The 21726-nt window shown below is 39.7% G+C and overlaps 1 protein-coding gene across 1 annotated transcript in view; it reads right to left on the bottom strand.

Moving 5' to 3' along the window:
* LOC135791800 (uncharacterized) overlaps positions 1-21726 on the bottom strand; it is a 151933-nt gene that overhangs the window by 52772 nt on the left and 77435 nt on the right. Inside the window, exons 5-8 of the mRNA XM_065302343.1 lie at positions 19872-20072; positions 8222-8434; positions 7755-7958; positions 5588-5743 (exon numbers count right to left, since the gene is read on the bottom strand). Of these exons, the coding sequence (XP_065158415.1) occupies positions 5588-5743; positions 7755-7958; positions 8222-8434; positions 19872-20072 (774 nt within the window). The remainder of the gene's footprint in view (positions 1-5587; positions 5744-7754; positions 7959-8221; positions 8435-19871; positions 20073-21726) is intronic.

Here is a 21726-nt window from a genome sequence, read left to right on the forward strand (position 1 = left end):
GTCATTCGCAGACATTTGCAAACCAACCACCCTGATCCTCTCAATGTTAGGGTAGCAACCCTACGACGTCTATCAACAAATAGCAAAAGTCTATAATCATATTTTTGTTCCTGACAATTTCAATTTCATCCCGACAGCGAGAGGGTCCTGTAATTATTTTTGTTTAGTGCCGCCATCTGGTGGGCATTACTGTAGCTAAACATACCGCCGCGCCATTTTGATAGCCGTTAATCGTGTTTAAGTGTTATTTTTATACTCGCGCGGTTTGAAATGTGTTTAACGCAGACGTGCTTATTTAATTTCGGTTTTCAACCCTTTGCTGGGCCTGGGACTGTCGTCAATTTTGCGGTAATGTTCGCAACAGCACACGCACCCACTTAATTCAAGTTCCACTTCATTCAATTGTCCTCAATTGTTCTCGAAATTTCTTTTTTTAACTCCTTCTTCGCCCTGCGTTGCGCCTTGCTTTCACCCACAGGACCCGATCGCTTATTTTGCTATATCTCCTTCGTCCTTTCCTTTGTACATCCGCTGAGTTTCTGCGCCCTTTCTTTCTAATTCACTAATTCGGTAATTTAACAATTCCCCAATTTCCCATTCCGTGAAATTTACCAATTATCCCATCTGTGTCTCTAACCCTAAACGAATCTTAAGAAACCAACCCCTGGGACCAAGCTTGACAAAAGTTACCTTCTACATAAATTGTTTCAAAAATTTCTATTTTTATCCAACAGCCGGATATTGGTACGGTTTATCTCGTTTATTAATGAGTCCGCATTACCGGACGTGTCGGAAAACGATGGGGCAACTAATTCGGACGCATCCCCATCGCGCGCTGCGGGGCGAATAGACCTAGGCGCCACGTGGACGCGTGCGGATCAAATTGCTCATCCTGCCAAGCCCATTTCTCCACCACTAACACCACCACATGAGCACACCGAGGGCTTAAAACATGGCCGAAACTATTTGATAGGGCCGACGCAATTCAAATATTAGCACTGGCAGTACGCGCGAGTAGACTTAGAAGATGACCAGATCCGCACCCGCCGAAAGAGGGGGACTAATAGTCCAGTCGCGCTAAGCCACCCGGAGGTGTTGGAACGTATTTTCGCCACGTCTTAGGATAATTAATCATAAGAAGCTGTCTACATTTGATCCGGTATAATTACGCAAAGATAAAAAGTCAGAAAATTATTGTCGGAGCTTAGTCAGCCACATCAAGAGCTCTACAAATAAAAATTAATTATTTTCCTCACAAATTAATATTAATCTTTTAAAACCCACGACAGACATTCGTAAATTAAGATAAAACAGTCCACCTAGATAGGAAAGGAACTGAACTGAAACACATGTTTCCACATTCTAATTGCACTTCAACAGATCCCTCATCGGTCGGATAGAATCTTTTAATCGCTTTGGATTTCTGGATTTGCACGTCGCGCGCATACTGGACATTTGACAAATGATATCGAAATCAAATTGGACACATAGACGAGTATATCTCGTGCGATGATGAGAAGACCTAGCCTCGGGACATTGGAACCCTCGGCTGGAAGATATCTTAACATCACAATACAAGTATTAATATGTTTCGCCCGGGTTGGTATTCTATAAAAGGGTTAACACATCACTTCGATGAAAGTGTGAGTTATTGTGTCCTGCTTCAATATGCTCAGCACTCGACAAGCAAATTCATCTCTCGCGTATTTCAAGGGGAGCTAAACTCGCAATGGCCGGGGTCCAGACATCGGTTCAGACATCTACGAAGGTAGCATATGCAGTTATTGTAAACGTAAAAGGTTTTCCGGCTGCACTTCATATTTCATTTTGGCGGACAGACGTCGTCATTAAAGCGCGTTCGGTTCAACTGAACATTACAATTAAAATTACCCCATACAACCCTTCCACGAGTGTCTAATTTAGAGAAAACCCTTTTGAGATTTATCAATATAAATGCTTTGATTTGAAAAGTTTGAAAGTTTTTTTTTTATTATTTTAAGCGTTGATTAATACATAAATTATTCTCTAATTTATTTTACGACTCTAGCAGTTTCTTTGTTAAACTCTGCCTGAGGAGTAAACAAGATAAATAATAAAAGAGTCCAAGCACTCAGTAAACGACCCGAACCATCAAATCAATTTAGTTTTTATTGGCCTTTATTGGCCCGGACGCGATTACTCGAATTAGTTCTTCACTCTTTCTTTCTAGCCGTCTGTCTGCCTACGAATAAGTGGCACACAGACGCACGGTGGATTTCTGAGATGCTCAACTGAGCAAACTGAAAGCCTGATGAGACAGAATAGATTTAGATCTTTTGAAAGCCTTTGAACTGTTCATACTCAAGTCAAACAAATTTAATCATCAATATTCCCCACAAAAAAACTAACTTTTAATATATTTTAAATAAATATTTTAAATTCGGTGTTGTTGATATCTTATGTAAGAGTTTACGTTTGGGTTGTCTCTGCCTGTCTGTGTCAGTCGGGGCGCGAGCGTATGCGTGTCGAGTTCGGGTCAATACTCTGGTTTTTAGTTACGCGTGTTCGCCGCCGTCGCCGCCACCAGCCGGAGGTGGCAGTGCGCTCACGCCACTGTCAGGGGCACGAGACGGGCTCACGGCCAAATGTCGTCCCATTGTTTTCACGTTTTTCCGCGATTTTTTTTTGTGTGCTCAGAACAGTGCCAAAGTCCTGCTGCTCTCCCCCGAAAAATACATCGCTATCTCGTACACTTCGCCTGGTTCATCAGTATTTCAGTCTCGGCGTTTAATGCGTCTGGACTGAACGCGCAGAAGGGCAGCAGGCGACTAATTGCTTCTTTATTACATTCAGAATACATTCAAAAGGTGCTGCACGTTGCACCCAACGTGACATTTTAAATAAAACCAAAGAAAAAACAATGAAACTCGGAATATTTTATAAGATACGTTTTAACTGAAAAATTCAACCTTTTTTTTGCCTTTCCAGCTTCTTTTTTGCTTTACTGCTCGAAAAGCAAGAAAAAAAAACATCAATATCAAGTTCCGTTATTGATAACGTCATTTGCGTACAATTGATGAGTAACGATCGCGTCGTGCATCCGACCGCGCGCGTTCGCGGATTAGACTCGGCGTCCCGCCACCCCCCGGGACTCTGCCGCCGCTGCCGCCGCCGACGTCTGCCTCGACTTTGCCCAAAGTGATGAGGGTGCCGCCGTCGAACGCCTCGCAAAGCTTTGCATGCGTCGATCGAAAGAAAACCCGCCGCCCGATACTTTCAATAACGTCGGGGCGAAATTCAGCCCAAGAAACGAAACAAAAAAGAAATCGCCGAGAAAGCGTTTTTGAGGCGAGGAAAATCGATGTGTTTGAACTTGAAAACTTGCAAACTGGAATTTCACGCGTGCCAGCATTATTTCACTTTTATTTCGTAAACCGTCGTGAATCTTTACATTGACAAGCTTAACAAAAGCGAACAAAAAATCATTATACGTCAGACAGCTTCGCTTGAATGCCCACAACAAGTGAAATTACGATTTTATTGATGACTTGTATGCAAACATAAAATTCAAGTTTTCTTTACCTACCGCCTGATAGCGTATTATTTATTAATTTCGGGGGTATTTAGACGGGAGAATGAAAGTCAAAAGTTTTCAAAACGCAGGTAATTCGAAATTAATTTTGATTTAATAAAAGCATTTCAAATGTTTATGTTTTGCTCTGTTTATGGTTTGTGTCTGCGTTTCTCATTCTGTAACAGCCGAAATTTCATAATCCCCAATCACCGTTAATGCACACTAAGTGCTCGTAAAGTTTACAGCTTCCGAGTCGCAAGGGTGTTTCATTTGCCACCTTTTGGCGGTTTACATCCTGCCCTTGCAACACTGCGCGCTGGGAATTATTGAGAGCCGTTATGGTTTTTAATGCTCCTGTTTCCATAGAGACAACGGTCATGTCTGTTTAATAGACACCAGCGCGAAAGATGAAAACGAGTGTAAATCCACTCGTAAAATATGTTATTATTCATGATTAAATCCGCCATTTTGTTGACACGACGGCGGCCATTTTCTACAATATATTATTGACTAGAGGTGCGCTGGCGATGTCTTTCGAGGAAATTCCGTCCAGTAAATTGCTTTCCCACCGGCGCCTCTAATATACCATTCTCTCTAACAATAGTCACTAGTTAGTTCTTGGTCTCTGGTACATGGCGACAGGAGCAGTTCACAGTCCGCATCTCATTTGTATTCATAGCGCTCGACACACATTTGTACTCACCTACCAGCGCATTTAACCGCACCACCATCGTGTCAACTGAACATGAACATTCACAGGCCGCCTCACTCACCTACAGTGCACGTACGTGTGCACACATTGAGGTGCATCCTACATTCGGACATTCGTGGACACTACTCGTACTGCAATCCGGTACACTGTTATTAGCACAACTCAGATGCTCGACTCATAGTCAGATCCACCATTGGTTTCAGGATTATAGGGAACATCACGACTCACACAAGAGAAGCAAAGTTAAACGTAAATACGAGGAGCGTTCAGCTGTAGGACTGGACACAACCGACTTTTAGCACATGAGAATTAAACTAATGATGGAGACGGAGCTGCATGCCGAGTGGACGTCGAGTTACGACTTGAAAATTAAGTTCAACGTTTCCATGTCTCGTCCGGCAGTTTAACTCGAGTTGTAATTCGCTACTAATAGTGATAACAATCTGCAGAGAGATACCAGAAATCACAGATGTATTATCCTCAAAATAAAAATTTAAAAAAATATTCAAAATTGAATTATGACGTATCCCTTTTGACTCCATTAGGAACAAAACGTGTTAGTTGGGTTGCATACGCGTCGGATTTATCAATTTACCGAGCGCAAGCTAGAAATTGAATTAACTCGCCAACCAGTTCAGTTCATAATCTGGGGGCCCGCCTAGAGTTGGCAAAGTGCACTAGAAACTACGCTGTCTCTCCTAAAGTCTCTATTATACAACTGACTATGCATCGTCAATTCGTTTAGCACTACACTAAGGCACTCAATGCATCAATGCAGACATTATTAAGTTAAACTTTTGATTAGTTTGTATAAAAAACTAGCTTTAACCCGTGGCTTCGTTCGCGAATATCAAAAATAATGAAGTTGCTTCCGTACGCGTCTGTAGTCACAGAAGAAGTAACAATGAAATAGAATGGCGGGAAGTTTGAAATGGCTGAAAGTATAGTCTATGGAAGTATAGTGTACAGTCTCCATAGTGTAGTCAATTGGATTTGATGTTGACGTAGCTGTCGGTAATACAGTGTGATAATACAGTGTGATGGTACTATAGTACTTAGGTTTGAGCTTCATTGCTGGAATGCTAGATGGCGTTAAAGTAGTCAAATAGCCAGATGCAGAGGTATTATTGGCTAAACCATTTCTTTATTTTATTTAAAAAATATTATTTTTATTAAATAAAAAGTAGCCTATAACCATTCGGGGACCACTAAGGATATGTGTACAAATTTTCATGATGATCGGTTAAGTAGTTTTTGCGTGAAAGTGTAACAAACATCAGGACTTTCGCATTTATAATATTAGTAGGGATTAAATAACTCACCCCCTTGAGCCAAGAAGGTCTCCTGCTGTCCGGACCCATCATCATCCACGGGTAGTGCATAATCAGGACGACGTCGCAAAGAAGTCGCGTGTAAGGAGGGCCCGCGCGGGGGCACCTCAGGCGGAGCCGGCTCCGGTGGAGATTCCTCATTCACTTCTGCAAACAATAAATAACCACAAGTTGTAGTTGAATGTAATCGCGTCGATTCATCAACGCGCAGCGCCTTGATCAACCGATCAATCAATCATTGCCATGGGCGGCGCAACACGTGTGCGGATCGATGTAAGAAAGAAGCCCACACTTTGGGACTTCAGGTGCGGGGTAGCGCTAATCGATGACCGCCACCAGCGTCAAAGTTAGCCGAGTCGAAGTTCAAGTGCTCTTCCGAGAGGGCGAACGCCGACCCCCGCCGGACCAATTAATTATATTACGTGTACACAAGTCATCCATTATCCTTTCCATGTGCGCGCGATATACGGTTACGCGTTGGAAATATTTACGTGCAATTTATGAGTGTAATTCATCTTTTTTAATAACCACTGCGTAGTGAATCGGTAAAACAAGTTAAAAAATATATTCCAAAGCGGATTGTTATGAATTTACACCAGGAAATTAATTAATTTTAATTTTAATTGAATACTACGAACACATTGTATATTTTGGTAGCTGTGAGTTGATTTTGTTGTTTTGAGTGATTAATTTGATTATTTTAATAGAAATAAATGTTTTTTTGAGTTGTTTGGTAGCACCTTGTATAAATAGTAATAAAACTCTTTGAAACTTGACTCTTTCGAATGTCGAATGAACTCCGACTGGCCCAATCTAATTATAAACTTGCTCTCGTGTTTTCTCTATCCGCATACACTTGTTGGTTTGGCGAGTTGTGCAATGCACTCTTCGCTTCACCCTTCGTTTGGCCGGTGCCCACGCGGGGGTATTTCGTTTCGCTTTTACATTACACAAAGTTAGCGCAAACGGCTTTAGTAATCCAACACTACGGAAAGCTTTTTCTGCTTCGCAAAACTAAAATAACAGCATTAAAAAAATTAAATTTCCTTAAATGTCATTTGAGCCGTTTAGTGATATAAAACAGATTTTTTTTATATTTAATTTTTTTTACTTGCAAAAAGTGGGTATTTACATGTCGAGCAGCCGGAAAACTAAGGAAACTAAGGTATAACGAGATAATTTGGTTAACAAGAGGCGAGCGCCGCTGCCGGGCGACACCTATCCGACTCTTCTTGCGACGGAGGAGGCGGTAAGGCAATTAGGAGTCGTCACTCATTAGGCTAACTTCGCAGCGCGGCGCGACACGACGCCGTTGATGTCGCAAACCGCGCAAGAGTCGGGGCGTTAATCGCGTTAGTCGCGTTACCAGATCGTACTTTAACAACGTAACAGCGACGGAATCCTATAACATCCGACCCGAAATCCGTAGAACACTGTATGCAACTAGTTTAACATTCGCAAATCTCCAGCCGCGATGCCGGTTCAAAAATAAAAATAAACAAAAGAAGAAAAATATTTCGATCGACTTGTTTTGTTTTGTTTTGTTTTGTTCACGTCGGTGAATGTAAAAGTGCAACGCATGCGCAGAAGAGAAAAGAAGCGTCACAAGAGCAACGTTTAGAAACGTTTTAACTGAGATTCACTCCAAAATGTAGAAAAAACAGGTTAAAACCTTATATTTGCTAACTAACGCTAAATTATTACGTTTATCGAATTGTTAGTTATTGTATATGATGTATTCTTACCGATTTCACTTGTAGTTGCCCAGAATTTTGTTAATTTCACACGAAAATACCGAGATTACAAGCAGAGCGAAATTAACACGCGCGCACAACTCGAAGACTCTGCTGTTACTGACGAATTGATGCAAGTCGACGATTAAAAACAGGTTTTTTCGCTTGAAACTGATAAGAAACGTGTGGAATATTCACTTCTTGGTTCACTTGTTTAGATCTTTGCATCGACTAACCAATACAAATAATATTGGCATATAAAACGCATGTTTTGTGTGTATGTTTGGTTGCCTATATTAAATATGATTTGAACGTAGTTTGATTTCCGCGCACGTTTTTAACTCGAAATAAATTCTGAATTTAATTAAAATCCAGCCGGAATTAATTAAACGCAATAATAAATTCTCCTCCCACGGATTGCTTACCGTTGTTAAGACATATCCTCTGCCCCTGGGCATCCGGGTGATAGGAGATGTCGTTGCGTCCGGCCGGATCGGTGCAGCTGTTGCAGGAGGTGGCCGAGGACGAGGAAGTCATGCCGCCGGCGCCGCGATGCCGCCGCCCGCTCCGCCCCAGCGTCGTATTGTTACCAACGAGCGACTTCTTGTTGCTCGCATAGACGACTTCACCTGCACAAATAAAATCAACAAATAAACAACACGCAAATCCAGAATCTCCTTATTCTGCAGCATCAGGTTTTAACACAAAAGAAATAAATCAAAATTCGCAAGAGGAAAGTTGAAAAATCCCGAAAACAAACAAAAGAAAAGTTGGGAATGTGCAGGAAATGCATGCAGGTGTTTATGTTTAGGAAATGTATTGTTTTAGGCTACTTTTAGGGAGAAGCAGGAAATACGCAAGGAAAACTTTCCGTTTCCGGAAGCATGCGTACCATTGTTACCACGCAGGCGGTCTTGAGGGGTTGCGTAGATAATACGCCGCGTGTTGGTGTTTTCGTGCGGAAACGGCGACGCCTGTCGATGCATCGGGAGCGGCGAGCGCGGAGACAATACATTTGTCGGGGGCGGCGTTGGGAACGGCGTCGTTGGGTTGTCCGTCGTATGCGCGTCTTCAGTGTCATCCGATCTATAGGAACGGTCTAAACCTGTAAAATAATTGAAAAAAATTGTAGATAAAATATTTTTAAATTTTCCACTTTGAAAAACATGATTACTTTTCCAACAACTTCAATTTGTGCGCTCAACTGCTTTTTATTATTACCGGAAAGAAAATACATGATGGCAACTTAATCAGCAGGCAAGTTATTCGCGGCGTCCTTAGAAAGTCGAGCGCGCTCCTCGACGAAATCACGGCAATCTTGCTTATTATCGTCGTCGGCGAGAATGAGGGCGGGCTTCTTTCGCTAACAATTTCGCGTCCAACTAGTTAGACGTTCTGCACCACCTTACAAGCTTTGAACGAGTCGGGTTTATATTTCCTTGTTATATTTTCAAAGCACACCTAACAACTAACTATACATACAGTATGTTCATGGAAATATTAAATATTAAATAATAAAATAGTGATTTTGGGATTTTTATTGTATTTAGCACTTGAAACACCTTGTATTTCATGGAAGAAGTGTATGGTGTAGACGCGTAGAGTCCTTCCTTCTCACAGTTTAGAGGTGTATGAAATTACCTGATTAAATTTTCATATTCAATCTTGAGTTGTTTGCCCCGGGGAGGCAGCGCGACGTTAGCAAGAAGCCCGGCGCTTCGTTCGGGGAGCAAGAAAGCATCGCTCGCGGGCGTTCTTCCTTCTTCGTGTTCCTTCAGGCATGCGGCGCGCGTCGAGTCTTTAATTCTGTTTAGAGACTTTCCATCTACTTGTACTCAACTACTACTACACTCACATTGAACTCTCAGAATTTTTTTTTGCAAAAAAATCAAATATTTAATTTTTTCACTTTTTTCACTAATTTAAGTAAAAATATAATAAATGCTGTTGTCGACATTTATTAAGTGCATTGCGTAAATATCATACTCGTATCCAAAAACAAGAAATTTCGCCGCATGTTGTTTACGCCGTATTAAACATTAAAGCACGCAAAGGCAGAAAGCGCTGATTTATCTCATTAATTATTGCACACAGTGATGAAGAGATAAAGCGGTTGGCGGCGCTGATGCCGGAAAAACTCTCAGCGTACGCGTGCGAATTTGATATTCTAATCCATGCGAAACGCCAGAAGCACCGGAATCGTAAAAACACAACAGCACAACCACCGCAATCGTCGAATGCTGAACGAAACGAAACGCTCGACTTCCGACATCCTATTTGGGATACACACAACTTCCTTCTGCTCGTGCATTTCCGCAAAGCGCTTTATACTACACACATGAACATGGAAGGGAAAATGCTTAAAAGCTAATGTTAATGCGTGCATAATCCATGTTTGTGAAAACACGGCATATCTGAATGACAAAATAATAGAAAATATGTTTTGTAGATGTAGATGACAATCTCATCAAGTTGAGGAAGATGAAAAGTTTTCGAATCAAAAATGCAGGAATTTATACAGCCGGATCTGTTTGAGACTGTCCGGCGAGAGATGCTAAAGATCGAAAGAACATGAAGAACGCAAAGGCATCAAGCGCAGACACTGGAAAGCTCCGAGGATCTTGAAGGTTCCTCGGCTCGCGACTTACGAGTCGCCCTTTGCGTCCCACTCCTTGTGAGTTGGGTCTGGTGTCTCGTCAAGAGGAGGAAACTCGGAAATGTTTTATGATCGTCGTACGCCAGGAAGATGCTAACGTTTTACTGCGCTGCGCTGCCCGCAACTAAGACTTTGTGCGAGATACACTATGAAGGGAAATTTTTCACGATTTCTCAGATTTTATACGCGTCATTTATATAAAAGTTAAGATGCGCTGGAAATTCCAGTCAGATGCTATTATCATACGAGTTTTGAGTATAATAAAACGCAAAAAAGCGATAACACACAACTAAAGCATGTCGGAAAGTCTTGTTAGAATTTTTACTGATTTTCACAAACATATGCAACCCACAACGCTGAAATTTCTTATTTTTGAGGTTCAGAGTGGCTTCTTCAGCAGACGTTTTCTTTGTGGCGCGCAGTTAGATTGAAATTTGGCGTGCGCGATTGAAAGCAGCACGTGCAATTTCCGCGCGTGCCCCTCTTATTATTTTATGTAAATGATGTAATATAGGTGCAAGCAGACACCCGAGAACACCCACATTTTACCCTCACATATATGCCCTTGACTTTTGTGCGTCATATCTTCATATTGGATGAATTTTATTGAAGAAAAAATATTTTTTCGAATTTAAAATTTTGAACAATGTGTATAATTGCAATATTGTACTTTGGCTTACAAGAAGCAGGTAAAGTAGAGCGCGCGTGGTGTGTTTCTGGAGTTATAGATTCGTGTTTGAGTTTTGGGGCTTGGGTTTTGTTGAAACAGGTGTTCGTTTTCAATTTTCATTATATTACTACACGGGCGCGCATATTCCGCGTGCATAGCCCGACTGGTGTGTTATTCTTTCTTTTTCGTTCTCTAATTTAATGGTTTTCCTTCGCATACACCCCTATATTCCCCGGGCACACGCTCCGCACAGAATGCACGAGCATGTAATTATCTAACGTGAGCGTAATGTAAACTCTGCGGACAAATACACGAATTGCTAAATGTTACCTTTTCTTTTCACAATGCAAAAATCCAGCACGTATAATTTGATTAATTTGTGTTTGTGTTGTTTATCCAACTGCAGCATGCATAACATTGAGGTTAGATTAAAATGCGATTGAGGTTAGGTTACTTTTGTAATGGAATCGTTTGGTTTTATTATGATATTGAGAGTTATGGCAAGGAATAAGCCTAATGGAGCCGGAAACGATTTTCATTTGCCCGTTAAGGTCGTAAAACATTTACTATTATTGGTTTCACGAGTAGTTGGGCAGGAGACACCACCGCGCACACCATCATATTACAATCCACCCTTCTGCGGCCTCCACCCTCTTTCTTTTACCATCTTATTCACAAAGCCTTCGTGGCTGGGCCCGGGAAGCCTTAGTATCTTAAACTTTCCCCAATTTTACCCACCTACAACATCACCTCAAACATCCCCTATATTCCTATATGGTATTGGTTTTCTTTGGGGTTAAAAGGTGGATTTTGTGTGGCTTCTCCTTCAAAAATAAGGAAAAAACAAACAGAATGACTATAGGCAACCAGTAATGCATTGTTTGTGTATATTGGGTTGCCTATAGTAACATAGGCCAATATTAGTTCAGTGTCTAAATGTTTGCGGTTGATTTGTTAATAAAATGTGTTTTAACGATAATGAAAATCCATAAATCACACTCTACGCCTATTACGGTGACTCTGATTCGGGCGAGCCGTTGGTACTCAACTGTTTTAATGTATTTGCTACGGTCTAATAATGGAAGTAATGTTCAAACATAACATTACATGGCGCAAGTGTTTGTTGGGTATCGGACTATTGGTCCATTGGCATTTCGTGTGTCTGTTTGCCCAGTCGGCTTTAATGCAAATGCGCGCTCCATGCATTTAATGTGTGTGATGTTATGTCGCTGGGCGACCGGGGGCGGATTATGTTTACGTGCACGAGGCTCAGGTTTACGTTCAACTTTATTTGCGTTCGCATTATCATCAGAAACTGCCGGCCGGTCATTTAATCACTCAATCATTCTCGCTTGAGTATTGATTTAATGGTTTAATCATTATTATTAGAAAAAATATAAACACCCTGTATATCCCAATGTAATTAAGGAATAAATTCACCCACCTACATTAATATCTTAAGATGAATTTAATGAAGCTTCATTTGCTTGATGAGATTGTAAATTCGTATTCGCATTGGTCAAAGTTTGCACTGTCGAGAAGGGTTGTAATTGCATTCGAAGGGGTGTTCAATTGTCCGCACCATTAACTACTATCAAACAACTAACGGCGTTGTCGCGCATAAACCGATATACGTCGATATCACTTTACGCTACAAACTATCCACATACATCAAGATCACAAAACAACCCCTAAGTTCCCAGAGCTCAGGAAATTACAACCGGAGGTATAGGCAATCGAGTTATTTATTTAATTACTGAGATTTGTGTCAAATGTCATTACAGAGGAACTTTAATCTTGTGATTTAGGTGTAGAGTTGTTGCTTTTTTAAAGATTTATTTACTTTTTGCTTTTTATTCAACCACAGAATGATGTATGAGATTTCTTTAAGCTATTTCCTTGACTTTGTAAAGAAAAACTTTTAATATGCTTATTTAAAGTAGTTTTTTTGTGAATTTTTGTTCTGTTCACTCAGGAAATTACGTCTTCTAAACGCATTTCCGCATTTTGCACACGTCTGGAAATACTCGGTCATTTTTACTTATTTTTACTTATTTTTAGTTATTTTTATCTTTTGCCTGCAACTTAGTTCCGGAAGTGTTTAATAAAAATGTAATTTGTTTTTACTCTCTTGTTCTAGACTTGTATGTGTCAATTCTATCAATAAAATTCGCAAGTTTATTTTAAAGAAATTAATTATATAAAGAATTGCTAATAATGCACTTCAGCGGGCCATCTCGGATTCAACTATTTAACTATAACTATGATAGAATCACAAAGCCAAATTTTATCTTATAGAAAATGGCTTTTTTAGGGTTTTCCCGACAATTGTTTGAATTTTTCTCGCCGTAAAAACCATCCTTGGAGTTTAACAAACATTAAAAAAGAAGAATTGGTCAAATTGGTCAAGGCGTTGTTGAGTTATTCGCTTTCCAACACAATTTGCGATTTTTATATTATAAATACTAGCTTTTGCCTGCGACTTCGTCCAGGTAGTGTTTAATAAAAATCTTATTTGTTTTTATTCTCTTATTCTAGACATAGTATGTGTCAATTCTATCAATAATTAATTACATAAAAAATTGCTAATAATGTATTTCAGCGCGCCATCTCGGATTCAACTATTTAACTATAACTATGATTGAATCTTAATACCAACTTTTATCCTATAGAAAACGACTGTCCCGACAATTATTCCAATTTTTCTCGCCCTAAAAACCATCCTTAGACTTTAACAAACATTTCAAAAAAAGAATTGGCTAAATTGATCTAAGCGTTGTTGAGTTATGCGCTTACCAACACATTTTTATATTATTAATTAAATTTTTGCTTTAAACACACTGTATATCAGTATGTTTTAATAGCACCAGCGACACTAGACACCTACGTGTATTACGTTATAGATTTCTTGCTGCACTTGTTTGTATTTCGTTATGCGTCGTGCTTGAGTGCTTGCTTAGTGGTTCTTTGCTCCTTTGAAAGCAGCGCCCTCTAAAGACGACGAAACCAAGACGTTTGCGGCTGCGGCGTGGGCGGTAAAGTAAGGTGATTAGATTGACGTGCTCCATTCAAACTCGGATGATTGATAGGCGCAAGCAACTAATAAAACCAATAAACCACCTACACCAATATGCGATGCGCAATCCCGCCGCCGCCGCCTGCGAAAGCGAAAAGTGCTGCGGGAACAAACAAACAACTACAACACGTCTCTGCAGTGATGGAGCAGGCGGCGTGAGAGCACTTGCAGTGTGCAACTAACTTCGTTAACTGCGAAAAACACAATTTCCTGCATTTTCTCCTCGATTTTTTTTCTTCCTATGCTTTGATCAGCAAAATAAAATAGTAATAAAAGCATCAAAATATTTACATCAAAAATACATCTTACTAGAATATACCTTGATGATTCAAATGGGCAAAGTTTTCAGATCAGCGTGTTGAGCTGTTTCACTATTTGTTTCTGTTTGTTTCCGTCGGCAGAGTCCTTAAAACCAGTTCAAACGCATCGCAAGTCGTTCAAGCATAGCGAAACTTTACCAAATCGCAGGGCGAATTACGCGCGCTGTGTGTGCGAACGACTCATGCGATCATAAATGAATTTATTTTATATGAGTGCTGCAATTTCTGAGGCGATTATATCACCGCTTTAATGCGAAACAAATTGCGCCAAGCATAAACACATCATTCAAACGCAGAAATTGAATTTAAGTTTAATATTTAATTTCAAACACAATTGTAGTCAAAGACTTTAATGTGAATTAATAGTTTTACGCTCGGCAGCATGCTTATTTGCGTGTGTGTGGTATAATTCAGGTGATGAATACAAAGTACACGTGTTGCAAATATTTCAACGCCGAATAGGATTAAATTCGATTTTTGGACGTTTTAACACACTGTATAGATGCATTTTGCATGTCGCAAAAATAGTAGCCGAGTGAAAATTGTACAAAATTTGCGAATTGCCCGCTCGCACTGAATTTGTAGCTGTAATTCGAAATGCAATTTGCGTGAACGCGTTTCGGGTGCCATTCCGGACACCCCTGACGCGTGCTCGCGCCCTCACATTATTAGTGAATTACCGACGCAATCGTTTTTATTGTTTCGATAAACATTTATTCACCGTCACACGGCCCCGAAACCGCAGACACAAATAGAAATACGAGACATTCAACAAAATGAAAACATTTACGCATTAAATTCAAAACAATAAAAACAAAACACATAAAAATAAAAAAATTAAATCGTAAATATCTGCGTGTTATACCTATGTAGATGTGTGTTTTGTGGTAAATACTCAGTACAGGTGTGCGCCGCATTAATTCAACACGGTGTCGATGCAATTAATGCACTAAAAGTGATATTAAATTGAACGCATAAAATCGATGCACGTACAGCGCCATTATTCGCCCAAAGCCAGCACCGGAGGCTATTGATGGTCAGCGCGCATAAAACTCCCGAACACATACGTACATGCTCACATTCCGAGGGTGTGCGCGGGTGGAAGCAGGGCGATTACAAATGCACAGCACGCATTTGCGCTCCCCGATGCGAATTTGCACGCCGCGCACGATAATTTTATTTAGTTTTTGGCCAATTTGGGCGTTTAATTTCATTTAATTGGATATAATTCGAGCAATTAATTGATTAATTGTGTTTTATGCACAAAACAATCTCACTAATTATATTTTATTATTTTCTGCATAAAATTTGTTTAATAATAAAACTTGTAATGCTGACACATTGTCATTTTGAAGAAACATGTTCAGATGCAAGCAAGAGCCAAGAGGTGGCACTATGCGCCGCACGTCGACGTCTAATATCATTTTGATATTATTACCATATCAGCGCCTCACGCTGAATATAGATTATCGAATTATGTGGATTCGGGGCGCATAACGCGCGACGTGCGAGCATAATATAATGCAAAACAAAAAATAACGCCGTACGTTCATCATTTCACGCGCGGTGAAAAAATTAGATGTGAAATAAATTAAACATTATGCAACCCAACGTACATCACAGTGCATTGTGGGTTTTCTGTGCTAAAAATATGATATTTTCTTTTATCTTGCGCTGCAGTTAGTTTTTGTCGTCTTCTAAAAAACAAACGGACACCGGAGGGGTGGAGACAATGGCAGGCCGGACAGTGTTTACCTTTCTAGACACCCGCAGCTCATTTATCACGCAGCCGTCGCGCGTCGTCTATCTATCACGTGTCACGCGCGTCCGAAACTGGCCAAGAAGTGCCCAACTGTTCCGGGGGAGCAAACTCGTTCGTCATCTAAGTTATAAGAAACCGCAAAATGTCATTATCGAAGATGAAACTGACGCGCCCGGAGTAAAATCTCATTTTCTCTCTAAGCAAAATTCTACTGTACGAGTATAATACTATATAATATAATATTAATTACTTTTCCAAGCGTTTAAACCATGGTGACTGTTGCTTCTTTCGAATTGGAATAGAAAACACTGTTGCGGTTGGAAAAACAGTTGAAAATCATGTGTGAGTTCGATCCGAGGGAGCGAATCCGACAGGCGCTGAAGTTTCTTATATATTTTATTCCGGTTCAGCACATTTCCAATTACCAAAGTGTTCCCGGCGCTTTCCCCACGGGAGCACCACCGGCGCGCACGAAGGCGACTGGCGGTTATGGACGCCCGGCAAACCGCGACCAACAGTTCGCCACAGACCACGCAATACGGAAAACAAATACTTCACAAGCAAAGCAAAAAATAGGAAAAATAAAACACAACTACCCAGCCGTGATTGTCTCCAGTGGGTAAACAGAGCGTCCGAAGCACTCGAATAGTGATTACGCGGAAAAATCATCTACTTTCAATTACAATTACAGAAGGTTTAAATAAAAACCCCGATTGAAAGTTGGAACAAAAGTCCAGAGCAAATATTAGATAACCACGATTTGCTCTGTTGCCCATGACGAATCCATCTTAATGTGTACTTTAAAATCCATAATACAGAGAAATCAGAAATACTCCAGACTCTCCAAGCAGTAGCAAGCAAAGAAAGAAGGGAATCGAATGAGTATCCCAATGGAACGAGATTGGATTTAATGTTACGGTTACGGCACAGAGGAAACAAAACCAAGACGAAAAAAGCCAGCCGATGGAAAATAACTGTCTGGACGCTTTGCTACCATAGCAGCCGCCGACGAGTGAAGCCCACGAATGGCATCTGAATGATATCCAATGATTCCAGTGTAATCAAAGCAACAAGCTGTGAACTTTCAAAACATCCACCAGAAAAACATCTTCTAATACTTTTAAAGTATTACGTAACATACTCAATGCATTGATATTATTATAATAACCATTATTTGGAGTATGCTGATGATAAAGGGTAAAACCTCTGTGCGCTTCACTGATTTGACGTCCTCTTGTGCACGCTTTGTATCACGTTGCCATGCAACGCGACTGAAGAGTGTTGCTATGGCGACGTGCAACTAGAGCTGATCCCGTGCATAATTATAGAAAATTCTAGGGACGCAGCAACGAGGTATTACAAAATATGTAGATAAACACAAATAACATCTATAATATAAAAAATAATTGTAAAATTTGTTGGAAAGCGCTACAACGTATAAACCAATTTGGGTAATTCTTTTTTTAAAATGTTTGTTTAAGTCCCAGGATGGTTTTTACATTGAGAAAAATTCGAATAATTGCCGGGAAAACCCTAAAACAGCCCTTTTCGGTAAGATAAAAGTTGGTATTGTGATTCAATCATAGTTATAGTTAAATAATTAAATCCGAGATGGCGCTGAAGTGCATTATTAGCAATTCTTTATATAATTAATTTCTCTAAAATAAAATTGTGAATCTTATTGATAGAATTGACACATACGATGCCTAGAACAACAGAATAAAAATGAATTACATTTTTATTAAACACTATCGTGACAAAGTCGCAGGCAATAGTATCTTATAAAAATGTTGCATTGTAGCGCCATCTATCGACAATATAAATAACTACATTTCCTAGGCAACACATACAGCACCAAATATTATTAAGAAATGTTTTTATATTAAATATTACTATGAATATTCACTGGAAACACGGTAATAATTAATAATTCTCGCATATTACGTAATTGAGTATTGTTCTCAGATCATTGAAGTGTAGGAAGTGTCCGCAACACTCGGCGAGGCTGCGTGTAATTCAGCAGCTGTCAATCGCTAGCTGGTCCGGAAGCGTGGGCGTCGTTTTGTTGCGCATCACCAGCGTCATCGACAGAAAGCCGGTGTGTTACCTAACGGCCCTTCGTAATTAACCGATTCGCATGCATATTCGTCCGAATTCTATCCGGGACAGAGTGACATGACACAATACTCGTAACCAGACGTTATCTACTAGTGATATGAAAACTTCCCAATAAAAATAATATTTATATTAAATTAACACAAATTTAAGAAAAAGTTGAGTTTTATGAATTTTTGTTTTTAATTTTGATTTTGAGTGAAAGATGATTTGTGACACTCTGTATATGCAATATCTGCACTTGCTAAAGGACTTTCCAGCATAGGATAGCACAGTGGATAGTGTTAATGCATTTATGGCGTTACGCATTGCATCCGCCTGCATGAGCGCATTGCACGTGCAGCAAGCACATCACTAAAACTGCAAATGCAGCTTTGCAGTATTACTCCTTTCACTCCTCACGCTAATAGGACAATCTGTCTCTTTCTCTCCGCTAGTGTTGTATCCATTTTCGCGCTTTAAAGGTTTGAGCCACTCGACATTCCATGAAACTGCGGCAAGTTAATTTCGCAGTTGCAGTTCCATAGCGCCGCCATGTTACTAACTTCAAACTCAAGCCATCACGATACAAGCCGTCTATGACCATCCAGCGCACATTCCAGTTTCGAATCATCGAACAAAACCGATAACATCATATGATCACGTTCTAAAACGCGAATATTGCTATTTTCAGTTTTATTCGACAAGAAATTTTAAGTTATCTGCAGGAATATGCGAAGAATGATGATTATCGAATTATCTCGGATTACGAAATGCGCTTGTCATGCAATCGGTGTGAATCTGCACGGTTTCCGACACGTGCGCAATGCAATCAATGCAAAACACGTCATAAACACATTCACCACCAGATGGCTGCACAATACCACAATTGAGGTTATGATAAATTCGAAAAATTTTGTTTTCCTAGGTTCATAGCAGTCCTATGCAAATATTAGTCCGTCTAGCGGGCTATTTACTGTTTGAATTTCACCTTGAATAACATCAGATGAATGCCATTAGAAACGACCAAAATGGCTGACTCTGAATGAAGTGAAATTCATTTCGTCGACATACAGCTAGTTTTCCCACTTTTCATGAATATTTAACACACGCAGGAGGCACACAAGTGAAGAGGAACACAATGTATAAAATTTAAGGTTACGTGTCACATTGAAAAGTGCGAATTGTGAGCTGGGACGCAATTTGAGTTCTGTTGTTGACTTCTCCTAATGACACCACTTGTTGCCAATGATAAGTATATATACCTAAGTAAAACTAACTTCGCATTTGAATTTTAGGTAGGTACTTGTAAAACCGGAAAGTATACTTTGTAGAATTTATAGTGATGCCAATTAGATGCTTGCATTATTGTTGATTACGTGATTATTCACCTATAGAAAATTACCAATATTGAATCGGAGAGTAACGCTAGACTTGCAGGGATGAGAATGAGGGGGCTGACACGTGGGGGCGGCTGGGTGAAAGTTGAATGAAAATTTAATTGAAAATTCTACCGCCGCACAGGCCACCCTTTCCCTTCGACTCGATTTCACATCGCGTCGCACACGCCGAACTCAAATGAACAACGTCGATGAATGAATATGCGAATGAATGGACGTGCAATGAAGCACGACTTCCTGTTTTACATACAATATGTCCACCAGTACAATACTTTTCATTTAAAAATTAAATTTTTCTTAAAATTTCACAGAAAATTCAATTAAATGAATAAATTTAATTAAAAATTCTTTAAACACACTGTATATGCTTAAACTAATATTCCTACTTGTTCCCTTTACCTCGAATGCACTTGATTAGTTAGTTTTGTTCATTAGCACTCGTAATTTAACTTCAAGTTACTACTTTACTCTTTGAAGTTCAAACTTTCACTTTAATTATGAATTTCGGGGACTATTAGGACTAGTTGTGACTTTTGATAAAATTTATGATATGATATGACTCACATTGATATTCCTGCTGGGCTTGCGCGAGCAGCGATGCAAAAACAGCGCTGTCTACCGGACGTGAGGCGATGTCCTCCTCGCTGCTGCTGTAGCCGCGCTCCTGCCGCCATTCCAGGCTGCGTTGGCGGCGCATTCCCACGCTGCTCTTCGAGGCGCGACGCCCCAATGTTCCACTGCTTGTGTCCATCGTCAGAAATCCATCTGAAAATGTTATTAAATCAGATTTAATTAAACATCCACCTTCATTTATATTCCATTTGAGTTTTGCCAGTATTTTGTTCTGGTTTATTTCCGTATAAATATTGTTTCATTCTCAATTTATTTTTTATCGTTGGATAGGTATTGTGTTGAAATGTCGGAACAATTTTCTCTCCAATGGTCCATGGCGATGTCCGTTCGCGTTCTTTTTTGCTTTTCATGGCGCATAAACTTTTATTTATATTTATTTAATATTTTATTGGACAAGAATACACTTTTTACGCTGCCGTGTGGACCCGAGCGCCGGGTCGTCGTATTAGATTTTTATGTAATGGATAAAAGTGTAGTGGAAAAGTGCGTCGTTACCGTTGCCGGTTATATTTCTACTGGGACCACCCACACACCCGCCCGAAAGGTGCAAGAAGGAAGCAGAGTGCAAAAACCAAGGGAGAGGAGGTTATTACGGTTCAGATTTCAGATTTTGGCTAGCCGAAAACATAGACTTGTATAAATCTTGAAAGATGTAGCAGGATATACAGAGTGTTCAAAAATACATTAAAAAAAATTTTAAAAGTAAAAAAAAACATAAAACACCAGAAAAATATATATAAAATGTTTTTATGTGCAAAAAAAGTTTTTGTTATTTTAAACTTTTTTTACAAAGGGTGGGAGAAGCAAAAATGAAAGAACAACAGAGCAGGAAGTGAAAACTGCGCGTAGAGGGTGAAGCAGACAAAAAACAGGTGGAAAATTGCATGCATTTTTAAAAATTATTACATGCCAAATGAGTTTCGAGGCAAAAATGAAAGATAAAGAATAAAAAAGCAAAAAACGAAACAAAAAACGCAAAAAGCATAAAATTTGCGTTTATACCGCAACTCAAACATTGCGCTGCAATATAAACTAAACAAAATTAAGCATTAAATGATACTTGCGGATATTAATTATCGATTTGGCCGTAAAACCCAATTTAACGTTGCACGATTAAAAACTCCATCATTATTTAATATAATACCAGTAATAAACCAACAGTAATAATTTCATTGTGCGCGTTTAATGCGCCATTATTCGTACACGAATGATTTTTTGTCATTCGTTTACGCACGTTTTGCACACAAAACTGTGTACCATCATCATCCCCGGCCCGCTCGTAAAGAAAAGCACACCAAGTTCACATTTCTGCGTCCGCTTGAACGGAAAATATGAAAATCAGCCCTTTTCAGCCTTCTTTTACATCCACTTACCTCTTGAATATTACTTATATATATATTTTATATTACATATTACAAGCTGCGCAAGGTTCCGCTGCGCGTAAAAAGCTTTTTTATTTTATCAAAAATGGAGAACACACACCGATGATTTCAAAAGTGGAAGCAGAGGACACTTGCCACTCGTGTGTAAAGCAATGAATGAACATAAAACACGAGTAATGCGTCGATATAATAAAGAAAAAATTAAATCGCGCAGCGTATAGAAATACTACTAAAACTTTAAGGGAATGATATAAAAGTTTCCGCGGTATATGCGAGTGGTAAAATTTTTATTGGGCGCGTACGTGCGCAGAAATACGACCTGGACTCAAGTCGTGCACAAAAAGATGTAATAATAGGAAATATAACCGCGTATCATATTGCCGGTTGCCACTCCGCAGCGGCCA

Source organism: Atheta coriaria, unplaced genomic scaffold (assembly GCF_025399875.1).
Source record: "Atheta coriaria isolate IRGN ID8LTWV9N9 unplaced genomic scaffold, Caltech_Dcor_3.1 hic_scaffold_5_pilon, whole genome shotgun sequence".
NCBI lineage: Eukaryota > Metazoa > Arthropoda > Insecta > Coleoptera > Staphylinidae > Dalotia > Dalotia coriaria.